Source organism: Platichthys flesus, chromosome 21 (assembly GCF_949316205.1).
Source record: "Platichthys flesus chromosome 21, fPlaFle2.1, whole genome shotgun sequence".
Classification (NCBI taxonomy): domain Eukaryota; kingdom Metazoa; phylum Chordata; class Actinopteri; order Pleuronectiformes; family Pleuronectidae; genus Platichthys; species Platichthys flesus.
Genome location: NC_084965.1, coordinates 20,318,475 through 20,346,103, shown reverse-complemented (window position 1 = coordinate 20,346,103; position 27,629 = coordinate 20,318,475). Strand labels below are relative to the sequence as shown.

Here is a 27,629-nt window from a genome sequence, read left to right as displayed (position 1 = left end):
AGACAATGTTATGTTTATGACTTCTGTAAATATAGAAGACAGTATATATATTTTGTATGTGCTCTGCAGCATCTATTCCACTGCTGTCTATCCTGTGAGAGGGACTGCTCTGTCCTACATTGTTTTCCCAGTTAAAAAAGGTTTGTTTGTATTTTTTTTTTTTTTTTGTCTTTTTGAGGGATAAGGGCAGAGGATGTGGCACATTGTTAAGACCTGTGAGAAAATGTGTGATCAGTGAATATAGGCTATATAGAAAAAATATGATTGATTGATTGACTTCAATTAGTTGTCAGCTATTTAGACAGTATTTATGGAAAGCACTGATTTAGTAACTACTCAACTGTGCTTTATCAGTGAAAATGTTTGACTGTTTTAACTGAGCTTGTTCTGATTAAATGTTAATACGTGCATATTGTCTGTGATCCATGTTTTGCATGTGCTCATGCCATCCATATATTATGAAGCAGAATTGATTTGTATCTCCTACAGTCTCTGCCTCAATGTCGACACAATAACCTGCATTGGTTTGGTAGTTTTGGGACTGTTGGTTTGTTCACTTTATGTGCACATTTACTTCTACATACAAAGTTTTATTTATCTATTAAATATAATTGTTTGTTCACTACTTCGAGTGGCTATGTTTGAACTCTCAATTCTTGCATACTCAAATTAATTTAAAGGATGCCTGTCTCAAATTACACTGACAAATCGGTATCTGGTCACCTAGAAGGATAAATTCAAAAGAATTAACAAAAACCTGATATTTACTTTTATTTAGCAGTAGAATTGTAAGCACACATTGTCTACACTTTCTATTTGAACTACTCTTTACTACTTGAAATACTCAACCCACCCTACTAAATAACCCAATGTAATTGGAAAATGTCCCCTACTCAAAAATACCAATGGGCCAAATGTCTTCATCACATCGATTTATTAATGTTTTAGTGATTGTTTTTTATGTAAAAAAAATGGTCGATTTAAAAGTTGAATTCACACTGGACTCAGGTGAGGAAGGATCTCTGCTTACGCATGTCAAACTGGAGAGTAATGTTATGTTGTCCACTAGGGGGAGGTCTGATATTTTGCGAGGAAAAGAAGGGAGAAGAAGACGTTGCAACTCCCAGAGTTCCACTGTAGCAACCTCGAGCAAAGCAAACAACTAAATCGGTCGCTGTGTAGGAAACATGGCGGCCTTCAGTAGATATGTAACAGCAAAGAACTCCTCAATAGCAGGCGGTGTTTTGCTGGTTTTATACCTGCTGAAACGTAGACGACGGACGCACAGACAGGACGGGTAAGTTATTAACACTAACGTCCACATTGAAGCGCAGAAAACCAGGACATCGGAATGCTAGTTAGCTTCTTTCCCTCCTCGTTCAAGCAGGTGACAATCGACCTCCTATCACTCTCATTTCCCTGACCGAAGAACTACATTTACCGTGACCAAACCAATGCCTGTCACTAATAGCTCAATCGACACCATTAAATGAGGGATTCGTGAAGCTTGCGCCAACTTGTTAACGACTTGATATGTCCAGTCGTGTCTCCGAGTGGAGTTAACCATTGGTTTCTTTATAACTGATCTGTCTGACATTATTACTCTGCAACGCGTTTTGCTTGGACAGAAAAGTTTCCATTTTTAAATGGTTAACTGAATTGTATCCGTCTTACCAGCCAAGTCTCCACGACCGTTCCGAATTGATATACGCAGTTTGTGTATGCTGCCTAAAGAAGATTGATTATAAGAGGAGAAATAAGTTTAAGTGTATTAGTATATGCTTCAGATTTACGTTTTAAATGTTAATTTAAGAGGAAGACAACCTTAAAATGGATCCTGTCCTCGACCCTTAAACTTGTTACCCAGTAAAACTGTTTGTAACTTTTACTTTAAAGGGTTGTATATTGTGTCCATATCACCTTTACTACAAATAATTTAGCATTGTTATGTTCTCATTATCTGTCTTTCGTGTGAGTCCATTTTTACAATCCTAACTGCCAGAACCTTTTGTTAGGGCTCCTTTTTTTATTTTCCAAATATCCGTAACACAGACACTAGACACAACTACTGTGTGACACTTTGTCATGGGGATAACATTCCAGACTTATAGGATCTATAAATATAGTCTGATCAGTGGAGATGTGAGAATAAATGACCCAAGTTTCATACAGTAATGATATTATTTGAAACATTGTGTTCTTGTGTAATATTACTTTTGTCAACCAGTTCACAAAGTCAAATATTCTTTTCACCAGTTGCTCAGCCATTAAAGCTTTTTGATGTTTTCATATGCAAGGGTAAAATGTACAATGTGGCCTGCCAAAGATATCAAAACGAATCTCACACGGGACTGTTTAAACAGGTGTAGCTCTGACTCCGACACCCTCAGTGTGAAGACCATCTTCTTTAGTAGCTCTATTTCCATTTCCTCTATGCAGACCTGTGTGTTTTTCTGTCCCTCCACATCTCTTGTCTGCAAATACCACACCCGTCTTTGATAAAGATAGGACTCCTAACAACATTATAATGCTGATTTGCAACATTGCCCCAAACACTCAAATACAGCTAGAAATATAAAAGCTTTTATATACTACATTTTTTATTGTTTTGTTATCACTAGTCCACAAAAATATAATAAAGTTCAATATCAAATTATCTCATAGCAGTTGATGGTAAATGGTTTGTATTTATTTAGTGTTGATATTTTTTGGTATTGCACAAATAGCACAGAACAAGTCAAGTGTTTTTTTAGAAGTGATGTGCTAACCTTGATGATTAAAAGTATATTTTGCTTACTTACTTGCTTAACTTTAAATCAGCTTCATAATCAATTTGATTTGCTCTTTTTTTTTCAGTAGAAAAGGAGGCTCTGATCTTGTCTTGAACACTGAGGTACTTTAGTCTTATTTTCACATTTGAGTGTCTGAAGCCTTTAATGTTTGTTTTAAACATTTTCATTAATGGCTGTAGTAGAATCCAAGAGAACCATTGTTATATCTCTTTTTACAGAAAGATGGCAGAAAAGATCGTGCAGGAGTGGACAAGGATTTCTTCCTCAGAATCTTCCAGATTGTACGGATCCTGGTGCCTCGATTATTCAGCATGGAGGTATGACAATGAAATGCTGATAAGGTTTTTAACACCATCGGTACAGGAAAGTTAGACAGACTGGTGAAATCTCATGGTTAATCAGGGTCAAGGAGTACTTGATTTTTAATGAGGGAACTAAACTGAATTAACTTTAATTGAATTATTAATGGTAATATCATCAGACATACACAAATACACCTAGAAAGAGTTAATTATGGATTTTGAATTGAAAGTTCTGGTTAAGATGGACGAGTGTCTGTGACACAAAGAATATAACCACAGCTTTATTATTTGTAACAAGTTAGATAACAAGATTGAAACAGAACAACAGGCCGACACAGTGTTTCCATAACATCAGAATGATGAAAGTTTGATCGCAGTGACCATGACACGATTATTGGTGTCAGATGGGCTGGTATGAGCTTTCTGAAACTGCTGATCTCATAACATTTTCACACAGAACAATCTCAAGAGTTATTAAAGATCGTGCGAAAATCAAAAAATCATCTAGTGAGCAGCACGTCTTTGGAAGGAATCATCTTGTTGATGATGGTCTCCAACAGCAGAGACCACAGCAGGTTCAACTCCTGTCAGCACAGAACACAAACCTGAAGCTGCAGTGTACATAGAAACAATTTGCTGGTGTGGGGAATGTTTTCTTGACAGACTTAGTACCTTAATAACAATAACTCTTCGAATGCCACTGTCTGTTGAGTATTATTGCTGTCAATGATCATCCATTTTGGCCATGTCACAAAATACAAGTTGTTTCAAACTGGTTCAATGAACATGACAGTGAGTCCCCTCCCAAGTCAAAAAATGTGGCATGAATGTTAATCCATGTCACAACGAATTGTGGCTTTGAGAGCAATGGGCGATCAGGGTTTCCCCCAGCACTATCTTGTTAAGGCGGCCGCCTTAACAAGACTAGGGCCCCGCCTTGACTACCAATGTATTGGAAAAAAAAAAAAAAAAAAAAAAAAAGTTGAAAAAAAAAAAAAATGGCATTGATAATACTCAGGTAATACTGTTTACAACATTAGTCGTGCCAATAAAGTTTTTTGAGTGTAATTGAGACGGCGACATCTGGTGGTTGAATATATAGTTGCATAGTCTATCATAGTCACCTGTCAATCTACCGCCAGTGACGTGCGGTGAGGTCAGTGAGTGGGTAGGCACTGAGTTCTGAAAGCCAGATTTCTCTAAACCTATATATTGTTAAATCAAAAACAATAAACAACAAACAGGCACGCACGGCCGATTTCAAATAAGTACTACTTCTATTCAACTTAAAAAATAAAAGACAGCATTCATCATTATGTAGGACTACAGCATAACGGACAGATAGGGCCGCCTTCTCCAACGTGGAACGCCCTCTCCGTGCCGCTCCGCGGCTCCTCGGAGAGCTTCTCGTGCAGCTCTCCTTTTTCTAACTACACGTCGAAATGGCGGAGAGCCCACGGATAGCCCTTGGCTGTGATTGGTCCGCTAACGCCAGCATTTCGGAATGGAAACTTCCTGTTCCATTCCCTACATCACAATTAACCAAAATCACAACTACGACTATATAATTAATGTGACAAGTGTGTTAAGCCAGCGGCGTTGTCCGGCTGACGGTGGCTGGTTAGAGCACTTGCGGCACGTGTGTACGGTCACATACTGTTATAACGAACTTTCATAACGTGGCTAGCGGGCTAACCACCATGCTAACTGCGGTGGGAACAGCGCAAAAACCCGCTGACTTTAATCCCACGGCTCATGACACTCTTTCTCAAACACCGTCAGGTTAGAAGCAAACACTTTAGATCGATACTAACTAACGGTAGTAGTTAGTATCGGGTGTCCCTGCTGACTGTGTGTGGAAGCTGGGGGGAAGCTAGCTGCCTCCGTGTAGCTTCAAGCTGTTGCAGCTGTTGAATTAGCAACGCAGTTTGGAAACAAGACCGGGGAACCGCTGCGTTAAGACACGATAACATAAGCATTATGACCCACTGGGTGTCACTTTATTCAGCAAAAACTGTCGCGTCATCAACATCCTTTTTCTGTTAGCTGCCATCGTTCACTGTGTGTGAGGAGCCGGGAGGACGTAAATAAACCAGCGTGGACTTCTTCTATATACCTCATGAGGTAGGCTTCTCTAAGCTCGACTTCAGTTGCGCCATCTACTGTTCTGGCGGTGAATTGTTTTCACAACAAAAAGGCTCGTAGAACTACAAATCAAAAAGGGTCCGTCCGCTCCGTCCGTCCGTCAGTCCGCAACGGACTCGGAGTAGCATACATTGGCCTTAAGCTGCGTAAATGTCTAGTAATATCTCGATTTTAATTGGTCCATGAATGATATGTAACGTAAAGGCTTATGTGGCATACCATTTACGTAAAAAAGGCACAAAGAATGATGCTTATTTGCGTACATGTTAAATCATACAGAATCAGGTGCGCATGCGCGAAAACTTTTTTTTTCTTGCCGTCCACAATGAATAGGCGGTTAATTTGAACGGAATCCGACATCACAAACTGTCATCTTCCGAGGCAGCTTGATTTTTCTTAAAAACCGGCTTAAACCCTATTTTGTAGTGTCTGCATGTTTTCCACAACATTTGTACCTACTGTTGTTTATTTATATTGAAATAAACAGTTGTTTATTTCATTCATGCGTACTGGCATCTTTGAGCAAAATACCCCCAAAAATTTTCGCCGCGCCGCTACGCGCCGCGCCAACAGCACCGCCACCTACTTACCACCTTGACTGAGACATTTACTGGGGGAAACACTGGGCGGTCAAATACTTTGTACTGATTCCTAGGAATCTTACAGTGCATTCGGAAAGTATTCACAGTGCTTCACTTTTTCCACATTTTGTCATGTAATAGCCTTTATCCGAAACGGATTAAATAGATTTGTTTCCTCAAAAGTCTACACACAATACCCCATACTGATAACGTGAAATTAAAAAACGAAAAAAGTCACATGTACATAAGTATTCACAGCCTTTGCCATGACACTATAAAGGTGCATCTTGTATCCACTGATCATCCTTGCAATGTTTCTACAACTTGATTCGAGTCTTCCTCTCGTAAATTCAGTTGATTGGACAAGATTTGGAAAGGCAAGGAATTGTCTGTGGACCTACGAGACAGGATTGAATTAAGCCACAGATCTCGGGAAGGGTACAGAAGTTTTCTGGAGCATTGAAGGTCCCAATGAGCACAGTAGCCTCCATTCTCCCTAGAGCTGACCACCCGGCCAAACTGAGCGATCAGGGGAGAAGGGCCTTAACCAGGGAGGTGACCAAGAACCTGATGATCACTCTGCCAGAGCTCCAGCGTTGCACTGTGAAGAGAAGATAAACCTTCTAGAAGGACAACCATCTCTGCAGCACTCCACCAATCAGGCCGGCATGGTAGAGTGGCCAGACAGAAGCCACTTAGAATAAGGCACATGACAACACGCCTGGAGTTTGCCAAAAGTCAACTGAAGAACTCTCAGACCATGAGAAACAAAATTCTCTCGTCTGATTAAACAAAGTTTCAACTCTTTGGCCTGAAAGCCAAGCGTCATGTCTGGAGGAAATCAGGTACCGCTAATCACCTGGCCAATACCATCTCTACAGTGAAGCATGGTGGGGCCAGCATCATGCTGTGGGGTTGTTTTTCAGCGGCAGGAACTGGGAGACTAGTCAGGATCGAGGTAAAGATGTATGCAGCAATGTAGAGAGACATCCTTGACGAAAACCTGCTTGAGCCCAGACTTGAACCTGATTGAACATCTCTGGAGAGATCTGAAAATGGCTGTGCACCGACGCTCCCCATCCAACATGATAACGCTTGAGAGGTCCTTCAAAGAATAATGGGAGAAACTGCCCAAAAATAGGTGTGCCAAGCTTGTAGCATCATACTCAAAAAGATTTGAGGCTGTTATTGCTGCCAAAGGTGCTTCAACAAGGTATTGAGCTAAGCTGTAAATAATTAAAAAAATGAAAGGAATCCATTTTAGAATAACACTGTAAAATGTGGAAAAGTGAAGCGCTGTGAATATATTCTGGATGGACTGTAACTCATTGATGTAAAGATTTAGGTTATAAAATTTGATCATTAGGAATTTATTACATGCAAACTGATTTTGATATTTTTGTGATGATTTAATATGATATATAATAGTGTCAATACTGAGCTGTTAAAGCTACATAGGTAATGAAAAATAGCTCCTAAAATTAAAAAAAAATATTCTTCATGTTTACTGTAAGCTTTTAGCAAAAACACAAAGGCCTTTGTAAAACTTGATCATGCATATTTTTTTGATTTTGCAAGAATAGTCAGTACCTAGTTTCATGTTTGGTTTGAACCTAACAATGGTTACACTATAAAATATACACTTGATTTAGGATGTCAGATGAAACCCAAAATACAGCAAGTGATTTCACATGAAGTCTTTATCATTACAGAATAATGATTCAGTTCTATTTGTCCTGTATGCAGTTTGCTTGTGTATAAAACAACACCAAGATTTGGACATTTGAGACATTATTCAATATGACATGACAGAGAGGGGAGCCCTTTGACACAGATACCTTAGCTCCATAATTAAAGGTCACAGTCACATGGCTCTTGGTTTTTCATTCGGCCTTATCCGATCAGCTCAGCAGATAGAAGCAGAGTCAAGGGCAGGATGATAACGGACTTTATGATAGGCAATGTTTTACAGGCTCTCGTAACTATTCTCTCCACCACAGACTGGATACCTACTGCTTATCGCTGCCATGTTAGTGACCAGGACCTACTGTGACGTATGGATGATCCAGAACGGCACCATGATTGAAAGGTCAGATTCTGTGTGGATTATCATTTAAAGTTTAAAATTGCTCTTTCTAAATAGTCATCTTAATATTATCTTGTTATTATGAAGCAGCCATGACAACTCTCTCAGTCTTATGTTCACAGATGGGAAAATTAAATATAATATAGTGCAGTCAGTAATCATGACACTTTTTGCTCTTGTTTTATTGTTTCAGTACTCCAATACTGTAGGTATGAAAAATGCTTTCATAGTCCCAGGAGCCTCATTTTAAACAGCACATCTAATACCATTGGTCATGTTGCACCATGCCCATATAAAGCAAAAGCTGCTACTTCAAATTTACCGTGCAACATCCAAAGGGCCTTTGTTGTTATCGTGATTCGAGGAAGGTAAATTCATAAAATATCTAATCCTCCCTTTTGTAAGACTAAACAGTTGCAGTCACTCAATGAAGGTCATCTGCCTCCACTGGCTGGGTAGAGAGAGAGAGAGAGAGATAGTCCAGTCTGGAGGTAACAAATGCTTGCGCTAGATTCTCAACATCCTTTTGAGACAGGATGTTTCTGATTTTAATAATGAAAACTGTATTGATAATTAAATAAAGGTTTTTATTGAAGTCTTTTTTGGCAGTTGAAAATTCCCAATAAGTAGAAATTTATTTCCAGAAGCATTTACAATCTCCATCTAAAATAATACTGTAAATGGTCTGTATTTATATAGTGCCTTTCCAGCCTTGACGGCTACTTAAAGTGCTTTACAGTACAGTTTAGCATTCATAGAGATGCTTTGAGTGGTCATCAAGACTAGAAAAGCGCTATATAAATACAAAACCATTTACCAAAACCATTTACCATAGTGCATCTAACTATCATGCATCAGCCATACTGCTTGCAGGATTTGGGGTTCAGAATCTTGCCCAAGAACACTTAGGCAGGCAATATGGAGGAAACTGGGATCAAATTGCCAACCGCCTGATTAGTAGAGAACCTGCTCTCTCTCCTAAACCACAGCCACTCATTTGTCCAATTCATTGGCCATGGTTATGATACACATTTAAACAGGTATTTCTGTATTTCACCAATTCACCCCAATCAGTTTTTACAGTTTGCATTATAATTGGTTTTCTGCTTCTGCCAGTTTTAGGTCAGTCACTGTATCAAGCTGTTAATGTTCTCTTAAGTTTTAATGAAAATGCTCTGGCTGTCCGCAAATGTATGTTATTTAATTCCTTGCAGGATCTGATGACTTTATTTTGATTCCTCACAGCGGTATAATAAGCAGAGACATCCGATTATTTAAGAAGCACTTTTGTTCCTACATATCAGTCATACCAGGGGTAACTGTCACATGCTCTCATAGAGGTGGAAAGCCAAGTTTATAACCACTAACTCTAACTGCTTCTAAGTTGTGTGGTTCTTTTTTGATTTCTAAACTTCCTTCAGTCATAACACTGAAGTGTGGGTTTAGCTGGTCGTGAAATTTATACTGTTAGTATTAACTGGAAAGTATTTTAACATGTAATTCCATATAAGTTTTGTGTTCATCATGTGTCTAATAATAAAAACCTGAGATCAGTGCAAAAATTTAAATGATTAGGTATAGCGATTTAAGGAAAAAACATTGTGTCCACTACATAGGTTTTCCTCGCAGAGTAAAAATATATGGCCTTTTAATGAATCAATACTTCTGACCCTCAATCAATTTTCCATCTGAAAATGTAGAATACAGTTGTAACAGTGTTATTAAGTTTATGCCTACAACAGGTTTAAGTAAATAAAACAACTAAAATTACAGTTTAAAAGGGAAACTGTTATTAACTGATAATCCCACAAGCAAGTTATTCTTGAGGTTACAAGTACTGATATAGTTTAGCGTGGCTTCTGTGAATTGTGACTGTAATAATGATATCCACATAAACCTTTTAAAGCATTAAAGGGGTGCTGTTTAAAAACAGCACAAATGAACTCAACAAAACATTGACAGATTTTTATCAAATTTAGTTGGGAAACAACTTTGGAGGATATCTCCATATGAATAAATCTTGTGTTTTTTTGCTGATAGCACAATTACATAGACAATTTACCCTGTGACCTACTTGGTGATGTTTGCTCATCTTTTTGCATGTTGTGGTTTGCAGTGCAATAATCGGTCGCTCAACAAAAGATTTCAAGATCTTCTTGTTCAGCTTCATGAAATTCATGCCAGTTGTAAGTCATTTTGTAAAATGTTTCTTTTTGACACACACTGAAGTATGATATACATTGCTACATTATTATTATTATTGCTGTTTTTATTATTATTGTGTAACATTTGTAGTTCAATGTCGGTTAATTCTCCTGCATATTATTTAAGTGGTTCTCTTCTGTAGTAAATCTTACTATATACATTAATATACAGTGTAGTTTCTTTTTTGAAAATGTATCATTAGATCCATTACACAGCTGTCAGCTGTAGCTTTTAGCAACGATTACTTAAACAAGAAGAATTTGTTGGAGGTCATTCCCTGGCCAATTGATCCCCATTTTCCTATCAACTGTTTATTGCATCAGGCTGGTATTATATTGAGTCAAAATAAAGTATGCTGGGATATATAGCAACAAATACTAAGCAATATCAAACTTTGGATACACACACAATACTTGTTAGCAGGATACATTTATTGTTGATTTGCTGGCAAAAAGAAAAACATGGATATTTCTAAGAATTTCAGATTCTTTAAGTTTTGAGTTTGCATTGCTCTTATTAAACAATACTCAATATTATTATACTAGTGCATGATCTCCTCATTCTCTATCCTATCGCTCCTATTGGAAACAAACATTATTATAAGGATTGTATAACCTGCAACTTGTTTTGTAATTGTCATTGTGGATCATTCCAGATTGCCTTGGTGAACAACTTCTTGAAGTTAGGCTTATATGAGTTGAAGCTGAGGTTTCGTGAGAGGCTCACAAAGCACTTGTATGACCAGTATTTGCAGTAAGTATTACAGTATATGCTGTACCATCATATCCTATTATTTGATAATAACTTCATCATATTGGGTTCTGTGTAATTGTGATTGGCATTTTAAACTATTTTAAACATATAACACTTAATAAACAGAACATAAAAACTGAAACATTCAATTGTTAGCTTGGACCAGAACTCAACAGCTTATTTTGAGATGCAATTTATTAGCAAATTTAAATTTTGTGGAAAAGATCGAGTGCTTATTCTAAGAACAAAAGATGAAACTGAAAATGTTAAATGACCACATGGAGATCCTGTGGTTCTCTGACTTTTCACTCACCTGTAGAACTGCATGTGTGTTTCCAAGTCTTCACCTGTGTTATTCCTCTTCAGAGGTTTCACCTTCTACAAAATGGGAAATCTGGACAACCGGATAGCTAATGCAGACCAGCTATTGACACAAGATGTGGAGAAGTTCTGCAACAGTGTTGTGGACCTTTATTCCAACCTAAGCAAGGTACCAGACTGTCTAAACTGTCTGCTGGGAAATATTCTACAATTTTCTAGGATGCACAGTAAATGAGAGTCAAGGTTTATATTTTTGAGTGCTCCACAGTGACTTTTTGTTACTAAATTAAATAAGCATCACCACTTAAGCTCCATGTTCAAGGCAGATTATACAAAATTAATGACACAGTCCTGCTGCATCAAGCATGATGGCCTTGTGCCTTAGCATTGTACACTACAACCGTAGTATAGAGGCCAGCAGAGGTGCAGGGAGAGATTGGGCCAGTGAAAATGTGCCCCTACCCATAAGGTATTCACATGTTTTTTTAAATGTGAGAATTGCCTAAATGCATTGTTAATCAATGACAAATCAAATTCAGACAGTTCCTGCAAGGTGTGTGTTTCTTAAAAATTTTGATAAGTTGACATCCTCACTGGGTCGATTAGCTTTAGCGGGTATAGAGTTATAGTTAAGCACTTTCGAAGTGTTACTCTGTTTGGGAAAAAGGGACATTACAAGCAGTATATACCAGGATGTTTCAACACGTCTGTCATTTATTGTCTACTAGTGTTATTTACAAATATTTGTTTTTCGTCTGCAGCCTATTCTGGATATTGGTCTGTACATCTTCAAGCTGACAAGTGCCATTGGTGCTCAGGTAAGTAGATGTTCCAAAGACAAAGAGATTTAGTTATGCTCCTCTTCCTCTCAGTCAATGTACATAAAAAAAAATACACAAATCAAACCTACTTAAATGACAACCTCACTGAGACATGAGGTCCAAACTTTGAATATGTTTGGTAACGGTCGTGTTCCTCCAGATTGGTCTAAGTCAGGGGTGGGCAACCTTTACTAACAAAAGAGCCTCTTTTTGGCCCCTCTTCCCCCAAATAAAATTTGTCTGGAGCCGCACAACATATTTGATATCAAAGATTATAAAGCTGCATATATAGTTATACTATATATTTATATAGAAACTATAGTTTTTTGCATTTATGAAATTATAGAAAAACAATAAAGAAAACTACTGATATTTAATAGCTAATTTTACCTGTTACAACAAAGGAAAACACTTTCTTATGATGAAGAGGAAAAAAATACATGTGTAAGTCCTACTTTGAAATAAATAAGACACAGAACTATGCTTTTTCGCTCATCTCCAGCTTGATACTTTTCAGCTAATGCTGTGTGCTTGCTCTGAAAATGTCTTTCAACATTACATTTTTTGTTGTTTGCTAATTCCTCGCCACATATCAAGCAAACAGACAAACCTGCATCGTTGGCAATGAAAGCAAATTAATCTGTCCAAGCAGAATTAAACTCTCTATTTTCCTCCCAGACTTTTCTTTTTTGGGATTTATCCATGGTTAGTTTACTGAGGCCGGGGGTTGGAAACTCTAGATAAGCGACCTGCAGGCGTGAGCGCCGGGTCGTAGACGTAATAGGATGTGACGCATATTTAAGTTGACGAAATTTTAAAACAAAAGTGAGAGCAGGTCAGACTGGAGGCGGACACATAAACTGAAGCTGGTACAAACCAACTGCAGCTCCTGCTCTGATCAAGAAGCTGCGGTGCTGATCTCTAAACATCTGAGACTAGAGGAACTCAGTAGACTTTCCACTGAGCGGCTGCTTCACGTGAACAAACTCTAATTTCACTGTGTCTCTCTGAGCGAGTGCGAGGGGGCAGAGCCCCGGGCCTGTGTGTGTCTGCGCTGTCTGGGAACACACACACACTCGCCCACTCACATGCTCCTGGTATTTCATGCTTGCCTGATAAGATGATACATTTACGTTCATATGAATCCAGAGCTGCGGGTTGCCGACCCCTGGTCTAAGTTAACAATAACAATAAACCACAGCATTTATCACTAGTTTTCGGACACGTACAGCACTGACGTTTACTTTGTGTTCCTTTGATTCTCTAGAGCTGCCGTTCTCACACTTAAGAATGTCGCGGCCCAATTTGAAAACTAAAAAAGTGTGTGGCCCACCCACACCTTTAACCACAACTCTATGATCCACACACAGGACTATAATTATCTATTACCAAAGATATTATTCATTTTATAGTTAAAATAATTGTATATGAACTTAAGCATATGCAGTGCAAATCCAATTAACATCCACATTTAAGAGTAACAATTTACAAAGCAACCAATGTTAAAAAACATGAAGTGCAAATAGTGGATTTTTTTTAATATATTCTTACTGTCTGTATAACAGAGCACAACAAGAATATCAGGGAGAAGAAAAACACATCTGAGACGTAACCAAATATACTTAAGGTGTTTAAGTGGCCCCACGGCAACATCACGTAGCTGGCTCAGATGCTCTCCTGGCGTATTTTTAAAAGATGCTCGAGGCTTGGATAAGTATTGTCCATGTTTAGTGTCTAAATGGCGGCGGCGCACTTTACATGGTCCCAGAGACTTGATAGCTAGCATCTCAGCACACAACACACACACAGGCTTGGGAGTTTTCCTCTGGGCCAGCGAGAGGTACTCACTTGAGTCCTTTCTGCGAGTCCTCTTTTTAGTTTTGAATTATTCAGTTGGAATTTCTGATTCCACTTCGTCATTAGCAGCTTTCCCTCTGCTCCATCTTGCTTGACACAGTACACAACAAAGTTCCCCCTCAGCTATGATTCCCCTCTAAACTGTGATGATTATTTTATTTTTTTTAATCAATTATAATTTTTTGTGGTAATCAACGCTTACTTACAAATCTGAAACTTTTCTATCTATTTAATTTCTGATGACCTCGCACTGCCCACTTGCAGTGGCTTCACAGCCCACCAGGGGGACGCGGCCCATACTTTGGGAGCTCTAGAGCTTATGAGACACATGTTTAAACCTGTTTCACAACACCAGACGCGCACATTCAGGACATCAGAGTCATAGTGAGCGGAACGATCCGGAGTCACAATCGGACATCATAGATTAATAACTAAATACATGTGATTTATCAGTTTGTGTGTGAAGAGGGACAGAGACGAGCAGACACTCAAACACAATCTTCAGAAATCCTATAGTCTGAATATATGAAATGACTTGATTGTCTTTACCTTCTCTCACCTACGTAGGGCCCAACTGTCATGATGGCATACTTGTTGATCTCAGGTCTGTTCCTGACTAGACTGAGGAGGCCAATGGGCAAGATGACAGTCACAGAGCAGCGCTACGAGGGAGAGTACCGTTATGTAAACTCTCGCCTCATCACCAACAGGTAACAATAAACACTACTATGTAACTGCATTTGTTAAATACAATGTATTTATCTGTTCTTTTGTCTCTCTCCAGTGAGGAGATTGCCTTCTACAATGGGAACATGAGGGAAAAACAGACCATCCATGCCACATTCAAGAAACTGGTTGGTAACATTTTGGCAGTGTTACCCACAAAGATAGAATGTGTTGTGAAACTGCATGAGTTATTTTCCTCTATCGCCTTTGACCATAGCCAGAATGTCTTATTGATGTGGGTGTGTGCAGGAGAGTGTTTTATAAAAAATAAAGATAATTTCATTTTATAGCACTTTTAATTACAATTAAAATGCTTTACAAAAAACAATAAAAAATAAGATAAAAGAGGTACGGATAATAAAAGCAGTAAAAATCTGATGTTAAAAGCTTCTTTTTTTTTTTACAAAATGTGAGATCAAACAGTTAACCGTTCGCAAGTCTTTGTAAGGGCTCTCACAGAAAAGGCTGTAATGGAAAAATTAACTAATTATAGTTGAAACCTATTTTGTAGTTGAAGATTAACCTTATGCATACTTGTCTAATGACTTTATGACCTGAACTGTTTATGACATGAGAACTGCCAGAGCCTTTTGGGACTTGTTTACCCATCCACCACTTATTGAACCAGTCTGGATTGGTTCAGAGAGACAGCCCCAAGTCGTCCTATATAAGATCTGTGTTTTTGACTGTTCTCTATCTTCACTCTGAGATCCTTGTGGTTTTCCCTGTGTTGATCCTTTCTGCAGAAAGCCCCTTATTAAATACGCGTAGATAGCTTTGTTGTTTCCAGCCTCTTGTATCTCCAGATTTCCACCACAAAGATGTCTCCTTTGGTTTTCAGCTTAGACTTCAGATGGTGTCTAGGCTCTGAGAACGATCAAAGGTCTCAAATACATGGAGGGGCCAGCCCATGTATACTTTCGAAAATAAATCAATCCTAAAATAAACAAGCAGCCAATACAAGGATGCTTAAACAGGGTTGATATGGTAGAATTGTTGGATTGTGTTGGAAGCCGAGCAGCAGCATTCTAGACTGGTCTACAGCATTCTGTAGACGGTGGGTTGATTTCTGAGTAAGACCAGTATAAAGGGAGTTATAGCAGTTAATGTGAGAAGAAAGAAGGGGCTTGAGTTTTCCAGATCTGTATGTGAGATACAAGAATTAAACATGGCTATGTTTCTGAAATGATAAAAACACAATTATACTACCCTTTTAAGATGGGATTCGTAGCATAGGTTTTGGTCAGTTTTGTCCTGGTGTAATCTTCAACAATAATGCACCAGTGTTAAACAACTGGAGGTGAGCAATATTAAGGTTTTACTAACGGGTAGTTGTATAAATGCAACAGCTACACTTGATTCTTTTATCGGAATAAAAAAAAAGCTGAAAGTTTGTTTCTCCACATTTTTGCTCTTCCAGGTTGACCACTTGCATAACTTCATCTTCTTTCGCTTCTCTATGGGATTTATAGACAGCATGATAGCCAAGTGTAAGTATTTATGTTTCATAGTCTAATCGACAACAATTAGGTCCTATAAATGAAATCTGAAACGAGAAACTCACTTCCCTTTACAAAAAAATTGTTTTTTTATTTTCATCAAATTTTAGAGGGATCCCATGATTAAAATGTAAATTTGAAGTTTTCTTTAATTGTACGTATTGTTTTAATATGAATCCCCTTGATCACAAGAGTTAGTAGATACATCCCATTCTCTGTCTATATGATGATGATTTCTATAGAATTTGAACTGTTGAATGGTTATGCAAATAATATATATTTTTTTCATGTATCAACATCTCGTTTCTCTGCAGACCTGGCTACTGTGGTGGGCTATTTGGTGGTTAGCCGGCCATTCCTAAACCTGTCCCACCCCCGACACCTGCACAGCACACAGTCTGTGCTGCTGGAGGTTAGAGAAAAAAGCCACACACACAAAAGCCTTCTGGTCAAAATCTGATTTAAGTTACATTACATTACATTCATTTCATTTAGCTGATGTTTCATTTAGATGTAGATTGTCTGCTTGTCCCATGCCTATTGGTATCAAATTAAAACGTGGAACTTAAAAATAGAAATGCATCTTTAATGGCAAGCATTACAGTTTATCCCCCTTTGGATTTTAACGAGTCAAATTTTTTACTGCACTGAAACTAATGGAAACGAATGGAAGCCTGGCATGTATGTTTATGCAACATATATCTTTCAAAGCAGTCAGCATACAGAGCTCCATAAGCACACAGCTTAAGGTAGTCTTAATGATAAGCGGCTTATAATAAAGATTTATTATTTCTTGTGACATCTTCTTTAAATGACAATTGCTTTTGGAGTATACAACACTTATGTGAAAAATCTTGGTTTGAAATATTTGAGGTTTTACTAATGTAAACTGGACCTTTGTGACCTGCAGGACTACTACCAGAGTGGGAGAATGCTCCTCAGATTGTCCCAGGCCCTGGGCAGGATTGTACTGGCTGGCCGAGAGATGACCCGCCTCTCAGGGTGAGGATTATATAATTTTGAATTGTTTTATCTGGAGGAGCTGGACTACCTGTGCAACCTGATTGGGCTGTGGGCAACACCTCATGCTACCAGTAATGACAAGGACACTAGCAGAACACAAACCTAGAGATGAATCAGTCAGACAGGATACGGAGAGAGCAATTGCCTATGGCCACCACATGCAAACCATTCCCTTTTTGGGGGTTGTCCTGTTTTTGCTTCTCCATTGCATCTTTTGTCACTTTCATTTGCACCAAAGCAGGTGGAATTGATACACAATCCCCTGTGCTTCCTAAAGGGAAAGATGATTATCCCTTAAGTTTAAGTGAAGTTTTCCCATAATTCTTTTTAAAAGTTTACATGGCTGCACTTAGTGGTAACTCACTTAAATCTTAAATGACACCAACATGTGCATAGGGACACTTAGCGCTGTTCTTCTAGAGACTCTGTCAAATAGATGATTATTTGCAACACATCCTGTGCACTTTCCAAAATAAAAGCGCACCTGCGTTTCTGTTGACTGAATCTAACAAGGTTCTGTTCATTATGCAGCTGCTGTAGCACTTTGGCCCAAGAAGAATTTCCTGATGGGGACATTATGATATATTTGATTTGATTGGTTATCACAGGGCCAGAAGATGCACAGCTTCATACCATAGTTTTATGGCATTAAGTTGCATATATATACTTTTATTGGAGGAATACAATAGGTATACCAGAAACCTTAGGTAAAAGTTCCGCTGCAGGCACACAGCAGACATGTTGCCTATGTGAACAACATGTAAACAAGCCATTACAGGCTGCACATGCAGAGTATGGCGCGGGCGTGAGGCTGTCCACAGCAGGTCGTCTGTTCAAAACACCATGACCACTGAGCAGTGCATAGTTAAATATATCAAATGAAGCTTTGGAATTTTAACCAATGATTTTTTGCAATCAAGTTGTTTGAGTTATTCAAGTAACAAATTCAGCCCAAGAAACAGAATCATCATGATGAAGTTAAGCTTAGTTTAATATTCTGTGTTATAAACTAAATGACAGGTTCATCCACTAATTCATGGCCCATAATCTCATTTGACAATTCTGTTTTCAGATTGTATTATCTGAATTAATCACAATCAACTGTCTGCTTTCACTTGGTCACGATGCACATCCCTGGCCCCTGCCAAGGCATTACATGTGTGGTCGGATGAATGTATTGAGCCTATACCTGTCAAATTAACATAGAAAATAGGTTTGGTACCAGATACTTTGTGGCTATTCTTGAATGATGACCATTTGTTGCTTCTGACTTTATATTTGTTTTCTTTTTAAAATGTCAGTAAATCTGATCTCCCTGCAGAGCGGCTGATATTATTTTGTGTGTTTGGCGTGAATGCAATATTATCATCCCTTCCAAATCAGACAGAACTCAAATCTGTTTTGACAAATTCAAATTAGTCTTTTCCATGTGTATGTCCCCACAGATTCACGTCTCGTATTACAGAACTCATGAAAGTCCTGAAAGAACTGAATGCTGGCAAATATGAGCGCACCATGGTTTCCCAGCAAGACAAGGGTACAAGTGACTCCTAATCACATAGAAATATGTCAGATAAATTAGTTTTCATCACATAGAAATGGAGCTTTGCAGCCAAACAGCTTTACTGATTTTTCTCCCATTCCCCTCAGAAACGGACACTACAGAGAAAGTCATACTGGTGCCAGGAAGTGGTCAAATTATTCATAAAGATTACACCATTAAGTAAGTCTATTATTTGTCATTTTAATATATCAGCATTTTTCCGTTTGTTTGATGAACTCATTTTTTTTTCTTTTTTTTGCAGATTTGACCACACCCCACTAGCAACACCCAATGGAGACATCCTCATAAAGGAACTCACATTTGAGGTACAGCCATCATCTTTCATAATCATGACTTAGCTTGAAAAACTTGAATTTTAGTTAAGCTTCTCAAACATATATCATGATTTTAATAATATGAGTAAAAGTGTCTCTGTAATGTTGTATTCAAATCTTTCATTGTTTGTCTGGGCTCTGAAGGTGAGGTCAGGCACCAATGTCCTGGTTTGTGGACCAAATGGCTGTGGAAAGAGTTCTCTGTTCAGAGTACTTGGAGAGGTGAGAGACCTTCCAGTTAATCAATCAATCAATCAAATTTTATTTTATTCACAAATTATAATTCGTCTCATGGGGTTTTAACATGGTGAGACATCCTCTGTCCTTAACCATCAGCAATAGTAAGGAAAAACTACTTAAAAAACCCTGTTAACAGGGTAAAAATACATAGAAACCTCAGAGAGAGCCACATGTGAGGGATCCCTCTCCCAGGACGGACAGACGTGCAATAGATGTCAGGTGTAGGAAAACATCATCAAGATTAAAGTTTTAGCAGCATTTATGAGGGTAAACATTTTGAAGGATAACTTCCATACTATATGTCAAGCAGTCCTTCTGCAATCATAGTCTATGGTCAGCAGCCAGCAAGATTATGATCCATCATCCAGGTCGGATCCACTAAAGTCCAAAGTCATTGTCCACTGCCGCTTATTAAGTTCCATCGTCAGGCGCCGCCTCAGTCGTGGTCCACCACCATTATATGATGCCAACTCGACAGAGGATCCGCCATTACCACTACGATCAGCCCACAAGATATAGAATCCGCCGTAATGGATCCACCATTGCGACCTCTGATGCGCGATCCACAAATCGTAATCCATGGTGTGGCCACAGCAGGCCCGGATCTGTGGGCGATAAAGCAAAGGGACTCGGGAAGGGGTCAAGTCAGTAACATGTACTAATGAGATATGACTTATTTCAATGTGATAGGGATGGAGAAGAGGAAGAAGAAGCTGGAAGGAGAAGCTCCGTGTGTCATGTTTCAGAAATTCCCTTTGTGTCTTAGCGTCATCAGGGTTTTTTGCCTTGTAATCAATGATACAGGCTGTACATGGGGGTACACTGAGGCTCACGGTAAATCTGACTGGCTACTGGTTTGTATGCTAGTACGATGAAAACAATGTGGCCCACTCAGTATATCAGCCATTGGTACCTCTTTTCCTTTTTAAACTAAACGCTTCCTATTTTAGAACATAGGACAAGTAACGTTCTGCTGCACTAATTAGCTCTAACTATAAGCTTTATCAAAAAGGAAGGTTTTGAGCCTACTTTTAAATTAACAGAAAGTGTCTGGCTCCCGAACTGAAAGTGGTAGATTATTCCACAGCAGAGGGGCTTGATGGCTAAAAGCTCTGGCTCCTACTATACTTTTAGAGACTTTAGGGACGACAAGTAAGCCTGAATTCTGGGAGCGGAGTGCTCTAGTGGGTTGATAGGGTACTAACAGCTCTTTAAGATAAAAAGTCGCCATATTATTCAGGGCCTTGAAGGTGAGGAGGAGAATTTTAAATTCTATTCTAGATTTAACCGGAAGCCAGTGTAGTGATGCTAATACTGGAGAAATAACAATGACTAGAAAGCACAACATAATCTTTTTGTCAGCATAGCACATGTGGTGTACTTATGTTTATTTTTCTACACGTCTTTTTAAGTTGTGGCCTCTGTTTGGCGGACAACTGACAAAACCTGAACGAGGAAAGCTGTTCTATGTTCCACAGGTAAATAGTCTTTTCTCACCATTAACACCTAAAAAAGACTTCCCTTAGTGCCAGCTATGTACTAGATTTAGGTTTTAGTAACAATTTGGTTTATGTTTGGGAAATTTAGTTTGACAAAGAATAATGTGTTGCAAAGACAGATAATTGAAGATAAATAGGACCTTTTTAAATTGTGTAAATCTATTATGATCAGCTAGTATCAGCCAATTTTTTCAGCCAACCGAGAAATATATAATCAATAGCTAATGTAATCAAATATTTCTGCCATAAATACAAGTTTCACTGTCAATTTGTAGTACAGTTCTCATAACACATGTGAACTGTGAACACATACTAAAGCATGCAACCCTCTAATCATACATTTCACTTGGTTGACTGTTGTTTTTCTAGAGACCCTACATGACTCTGGGTTCTCTGAGGGATCAAGTCATTTATCCTGACACCTATGAAGAACAGAAGAGAAAAGGCATCTCTGATCAGGTGGACACAATACACTTAACACTTTCACCTCCATCCCTGTGTGTGTTTCTAAGTACTTACAATTTACTCTGTCTGTATATGTCTAGGTGTTGAAGGAGTATCTCGACAATGTTCAGCTGGGACACATACTGGGCAGGGAGGGCAGCTGGGACTCAGTCCAGGACTGGATGGATGTTCTCAGTGGAGGAGAAAAGCAGAGGATGGCTGTAAGGACCCACTCACTCCCTGTCAACAGGCAGTACTGGAAACATAACATGAAACATGGTGTTGGTGGGGCGATTAACACAGCTCATACTCACATACAGTTAAAGTGGGGTTTCAGATTGAGAATTAGTTCACCTCATCCGGGAGTCAAAAGAAGATCTTTTGGTCTCCACATTAATATGTCCCTTGAGATAACGCATATAAGTTCTTGGCACTTTGCAATGACTCAATTGAATCATAACAATAAGCTGTTTGATCCATCAGCAACACAGACAAATACTGGACTTATTGATTCCGATGTGAGCAGATGATGCATGTGTGGCTGTTTCTGTTCATGTATGTAGATGGCCAGACTGTTCTACCATAAACCCCAGTTTGCTATTCTGGATGAGTGCACCAGTGCAGTCAGTGTTGATGTGGAGGATTTCATCTACAGCCACTGCAGGACGGTAATCCTATGCAACTCATACACACAAATATAGCACATCTCTCAGAACCCACATTTATATATGCTCAGTTGTGATAAACTCAAACACACTATTGCAGTAAGGGAGCAACAATAAATATATAGAGGAAAAAAATGATCAATATCATACAGAGACAGAATTAGGCCACAACTTTTTGCTGGTCTTTGTTTTTGAAAATGAAAATCTCAAGCACTTTCAAGCAATTTGATGATGCAGTGACTCACTTACTGTTGATGTGGGTAATTTTTGACTCATTGATCTGGTGTGGTGTTCAGCAACAGTTATGTTATCTTTAATTTACAGGTGGGAATCAGCTTGTTCACGGTGTCTCACAGAAAGTCTCTGTGGAAGCATCATGAGGTAAGGACTTATTAACCATGCCCCTGAGCTGTCATATGAAATCATTTTTCTCCTGCAGCAAACATTACTTTTCCCTCTCTGAGAAGATTTAGCTTCTAGTGAGCGATGCACGAGGTCAATTTTCTTTGGAGCTGATACTGATAACAGAAAATGTCCTGCTTCTCTTGGCCAATACCGATTTTTATATTTAAAAGGAACTTCAAATAATTAGCTTGCCCTATGTGAATTGGAGCACACCAGTGCATAATACCTTTCTCATGTTAAAGTCAAAACTCTAAGCATACTCACTGCACTTATGTCAGTGGTCCATGTGGTAAAATATATCTCTCTTGCGTATCGATGAGACTATGATGTGTGTTGCGACCACATAATACAGATTGTAGTTCAACTTCGGAGACACAGACGTGTTCTGTACTTATTTCATAATTATGATATTAATTCACAAAGTGTCAAAACCAGCCTTTGTGTCTTACCAAATGTAATTAGAGCATTATAAAAAAATAAAAATTCAAGAAAGTACGTAACAGTCCTCCAGGTTTTCTCTTGTCCCTGTCAAATTGAGGTTCAGTGTGAAATCAGTGCTGGGTCTACAGTCAGTTTAGGATTTAGTGGTAAACATAAATTATGTCATTAATTCAACCTTATTGTATTGGAAAACCACGGACATGGCAACCCTCGAGTGATATGAGTGTGAAGACAGAACGTGTGTAAATGTTTCTGGAAATTAGCCCCAGTCAATACGCACGCACGCAGACACACACACACACACACACACACACACACACACACTAAACCAGCTCATAACCAGCAAACTTAATTTAATTGTTGGAATAATATCAAATATATATTTTTTGCCCCATTCATCTTTGCCATCATCCAATACTGTTTTGACCACAAGATAATTATTGTGCATCCATACCTCTAGCATAACATGCAGTTAGTGTAATTTATCGTTTCTACTGCATATGATCATCCAATATTAGTTTACAATAGGTTACAACAAGGTGGTCTGTTAATATTGTTATTGAATAAAATGTTGAACACCCCTGTTTCTAACTTAGTGTGCCAGTTGAAATATCAGACTACAGACAACATCAGTGGGGTCAGAACAACACAGGATAATAATGTCTAAAGCTGTAAGCCTTATCATGACAGAAAATGACATGAACCTTTTACTCTTCTGGTTCTCTTGAGAATATTCAGTTTGAAATACACTTTTAGATACTTAATTAAACCGACAAGTCTCAGTTTTATTAAGGTTTACTTCAATTTTGAAAAAAGTGTGTGTGACTTACAATGCCTTATAGTGTACTTATCGACTTTCTTCTTTTCTCTGTCATTAAGTATTATCTCCACATGGACGGGAGAGGAAACTACGAGTTCAAGCCCATCACAGAGGAAACCGTGGAATTTGGCTCATAACTTCTAATAAAACTAGTCCATCACATCTTTGCACTCAAGACAGAAGTTTAAACTAGAAAGCTAGCTAGCTCAAAGGAGAAAATACGGTTTTATCATTTGTAACTCAGCCTTGTTTTCTTTCTTTGTTTTAATTTAAAGCATCACTCTATCTAATCAGGAATTTGTCCAATGTGATTATATAACATATATTATAGTTAACATCTATGTTGTATTTTCATACACTTAAATTATTGAAGGAAGATGAAAGTATGCTTAACAGTTTTAGTCATCTCTGCATATGCAGTCATATCTGGTAGTAATACAGTACAATGGTAACGTACAGTAAGGTAGTGTGGAGAGAACACACCACAGTGACCTTTGAGGCATCATGTTCCACTGTATCTAGTGGAGTATCCTGAACAGGGTATTACTGATTTCCGTATACATTGGGATACTAACACGTGTGATGCTAATGCCTTGTAGGTTCTCAATACGACTCTCCCCAGTTATTATCCGAAAAGCACTTGGAATTAGGAAGTTGTTATCCTGAATTAATTCACATTGGAATCACTCCAAAATCTCCAGAAACCTTCAGTACAATTCCAAACAAAAAGACTGTTCGATCATCATCATACCATCTTAATCATTTGATTCAAATATGAACCACATTTATCTCAAGATAATGTAATGATCAAGCAAGAAGCATTTATATTAAGGGACCAAAAAAATGATTAACCACTCCCACTCTCAGCTTCCGTGGCTACAGGACAAAGAGTAATATAATATGATTTTTCAGAAGCAAGTGTAGACTAAGGCTTTGAAAGGATTACTGTAGCATGGCAGCGAGCCTCTTGGGTAAACTCAGTCTTGTGGAAGGACAGCATTTTTGGCTGATTTGTGGGGCCGCAAGTGTATCCTTAATGTGTGACCACCTGCCTACATATCAGTGTCCTGGATGTCTGTCAGAAGCTACTGCAATATGTCTGTCCCTCAGGCATTCAGTATTGATGATTTGAAATTTCCAAATGAAATAGTACATTGCTGTTGTTGGGGCACAGACTAGGGAGACAACTGCTGCTAGTGCAGCACTCCTCTCCAGTCATTTTATTGTTTTGAAAATTCCTGCTGTAATAAATGTTAGTGGTGCTTGAAATGACACTTCAATTGACATTGAGGACCCTGATATGTAAATGACAGTCCTCTATGCGATGTAGCTGCCAGGGTGATGTGGACATACTACCCTCACAATTACCTCAATGACCTTTTTGAAGTTCCTGTAATTAGGGGATTTTCGAAGACGGTACATTTCTCATATTGTTCAAGGTCAACATGTGGCCATGGTAGAAGTGCTGACAATTTTGAAAAGAGTGATTATACAAAAGTGTTACTTCATTCAGTTTGTATTCCCTTACTCCACAGTAGAGGCAGGGCAGTATCTGTAGTCAATCAAGAGGAAAAGGTTCTAAATTCTAAAAATGTTCTTAAATCATGTTCCTGTGAGAACCAATGGTTAAGCATATGACCTACATTTTTTAAATAAAGTTAATTCTCATCAAAAGGCTAATGCATATTATTGTTATTCTTTTTATTATTATTGAAATCGCATTGATGTCTAATTGCAGTTATGAATTTCTGTTTAAATGTTAAAAAACATTGGGGTGGGCAGGTGTTAATGTTTTTGAACTTTGGAAAATTATAGTAACTGATTTTACATGAACACTTTAGCTGGGAACTGGCAATAATAGTTTCTCTATGAATGTCACTGTAACCTGAATATGCAGGAATGATCCTTCCCAGACGTCTCAGTCATTACACAGCCTGTTTCGCTTCTGCTGCTCTACTACATGTACATTGACTGTGTTCAGAAAAGATAAAGAAGGAGCCTTTGTTCTGCCCATGGTTTTATATGGATAAACACGTGCTAAAGAACACTAAACATTCAAATGTAGGAGTTTTCATAAAGTGGTCTGTTTTTCTTGTGTCTGGTTTGTTTTTGTTGGTGTGTGAGAAAGATGGTAAGTGAGTCTATGATCTACTGTCTGATCGATGTGCTTCTCTAATGGCATCCACTATCACACTCGTTCTTCTAACAGTGAATGCAGTATGTTCCCGGCAGAGATTTTATTCTTTTAAGTTGGGAACTAACTCAGTCAATCAGTGTTGTTAATGAAGGTCTGCTATGTCAAAAAGTCACTCACTGCATGGCACTAAACAAGAGGTCATGTGATGGCTCTTCATCTCTAATTTAAAATAAGAAAGAACTTTTGTTTTTAGATTAACTATTATCCCAAAAGTCTTCTATAGCAAACACAATAGTTAACTTACATAGCAGGCAGTATATGATAAGTGTGGGACACTACTAGCACTACTTTTACCGCTATTAGTTTACAACCATAGGTTACAACAGGGTTGTCTGTTTATATTGTTATTGAATAATATAAACAATAATAAACACCCCTGTTTCCAACTTGTGCGTTTCAACAGTCCAGACGGAAAAAGGCAGAGGCATGTATTAGCTTTTTCTAAGTCAGGTAAAGATAGAATTGATTTAAGTTTGGAAATATTTCCTAGATGGAAGTAGCACAATTTACTTATTTTATTAATGTCTATTTTAAAGTTGAGATGGGAATCGAATATGACAACTAGATTTTTTAGCTATTGTTTTAATTCTGGTTTAATATTGAATATATATATAACAAAAATAATTGAAATGAAAAATTATGTCTCTTTCTTTTGGTCATATCATGCTTGCAATCTGTGCATTTAAAGCTGTGAGTAGATGTTCTCTATCGCTGGTTTGACCAGGCACAGCCAACTTTGCCACAAGCTGATAACGTAATTAATGTCATTGTTTACATGGATGTTTTTCCCCAGCTCTAGTTGACCATCGTTAGATGTTTATCTTTAATCTCTTCTTGCAAACCCCACATCCAAAAGACTAACAGTTAACATTGGTTCTTCTTTGGTCTTCAACACTAGTCACATAAAGATTGATAATACCGATGTATTGATAAAAAAACAGAAGATATGAATGACATTGGTATACATTCAAACAGCATAGGTGGTGACGGAGAGCAGACGATAACTTAAATGGATATTTAACTGCACTGCTGAACGGAAGTTTACTGTCATTTGTTCCGAACTTCAGAACTCAGGAGAAACTTGAATAGATAAAAACATATTCTGTTATTATAAAAAAAAATACAAATGTAGCTGGCAAGCCGGCAAATGGGACAATTGTCTTGTAAGGGCACATTCCCATTAACTACCTCGATATATTTTCCGGAAGGTCTCCCAATGTCAGCATTCATTTTTGTTAAATCATTGTCTCCTCCAATACCTACCATGAGTTATGGGATGTTGGGAGAGGTTTGCCTCCAGGGTAGAAAGCTGTACTAGCAGAAAGGCAGTCAGAGTACAGGCAACAACAAGAACATGTTCTGGAAAAGATGTTGGTTGGGGTTGAAATAGACATTTACCTCATTAATCTGGCTTGATGTGAAATGTGTGCATGTAAAAAACTGGAATGGAATCTAACATGTTTCACTCTGTCATGAAAACAACTAGAAACATTCTGTCAGTGTTTGGTTCACTTGTTACTGTTAATCTCCTATATGGATGTCTATTCATATAGACTAAAAGACAACATTATCGCACATGTCAAATGTATTGAGCATTTCCTGTAGGACAATAGATGAAAGCAAAACATAATTTACAATGGTCGTTTCAAGTTGTCAATATACAACTGATTTGCATTCTGGCTCTGTGCACCAGTTGGACAATTTGGTATAGGTTTTTTTTTTTTTTCAGTTCATTTTAAAACTTTCAAAAGGTAAAATAAAAGATGTTGAACAAAAAAAAGGTTATCTGCATCATTAGTCTTGGATTAAACATGTACAGTTAAATATTCAGTTACATAAATTAACATGGATAAATATGAAATAATCAGTCTAAAAAGAAGGTGGTAGAAGCAACTTGCTTGTCTTGTGCCTCCCTCATACTATATTAAA

General features: G+C 38.1%; 1 protein-coding gene across 2 annotated transcripts; it reads left to right on the top strand.

The window, feature by feature from the left end:
• The first annotated feature begins 1,137 nt into the window (after window positions 1-1,137).
• abcd3a (ATP-binding cassette, sub-family D (ALD), member 3a) lies at window positions 1,138-25,598 on the top strand. Of its 2 annotated transcripts, none has more exons than XM_062379115.1 (23): window positions 1,138-1,297; window positions 2,857-2,893; window positions 3,011-3,109; window positions 7,821-7,909; window positions 10,023-10,092; window positions 10,767-10,864; window positions 11,231-11,354; window positions 11,947-12,003; window positions 14,431-14,573; window positions 14,648-14,717; window positions 16,010-16,079; window positions 16,403-16,500; window positions 16,999-17,090; window positions 18,557-18,648; window positions 18,762-18,834; window positions 18,917-18,980; window positions 19,134-19,211; window positions 20,642-20,707; window positions 21,098-21,187; window positions 21,274-21,393; window positions 21,736-21,840; window positions 22,162-22,218; window positions 23,563-25,598. In XM_062379115.1, the coding sequence occupies exons 1-23, from the start codon at window positions 1,188-1,190 to the stop codon at window positions 23,638-23,640; spliced, it is 1,980 nt and encodes a 659-aa protein (XP_062235099.1). In that variant the 5' UTR covers window positions 1,138-1,187; the 3' UTR covers window positions 23,641-25,598. The 2 variants fall into 2 exon arrangements, with proteins under 2 accessions (XP_062235099.1, XP_062235100.1); XM_062379116.1 differs by having other exon boundaries at window positions 1,139-1,297; window positions 2,860-2,893.
• Window positions 25,599-27,629: the final 2,031 nt, after the last annotated feature.

Bases quoted from the DNA above. Each gene is read 5' to 3' on its own strand.
- abcd3a (XM_062379115.1), top strand. From the start codon at position 1,188: ATGGCGGCCTTCAGTAGATATGTAACAGCAAAGAACTCCTCAATAGCA. The intron at 1,298-2,856 runs GTAAGTTATTAA...TTTTTTTTTCAG, and splicing joins CGGACGCACAGACAGGACGG to TAGAAAAGGAGGCTCTGATC. The intron at 10,865-11,230 runs GTAAGTATTACA...ATTCCTCTTCAG, and splicing joins TTGTATGACCAGTATTTGCA to AGGTTTCACCTTCTACAAAA.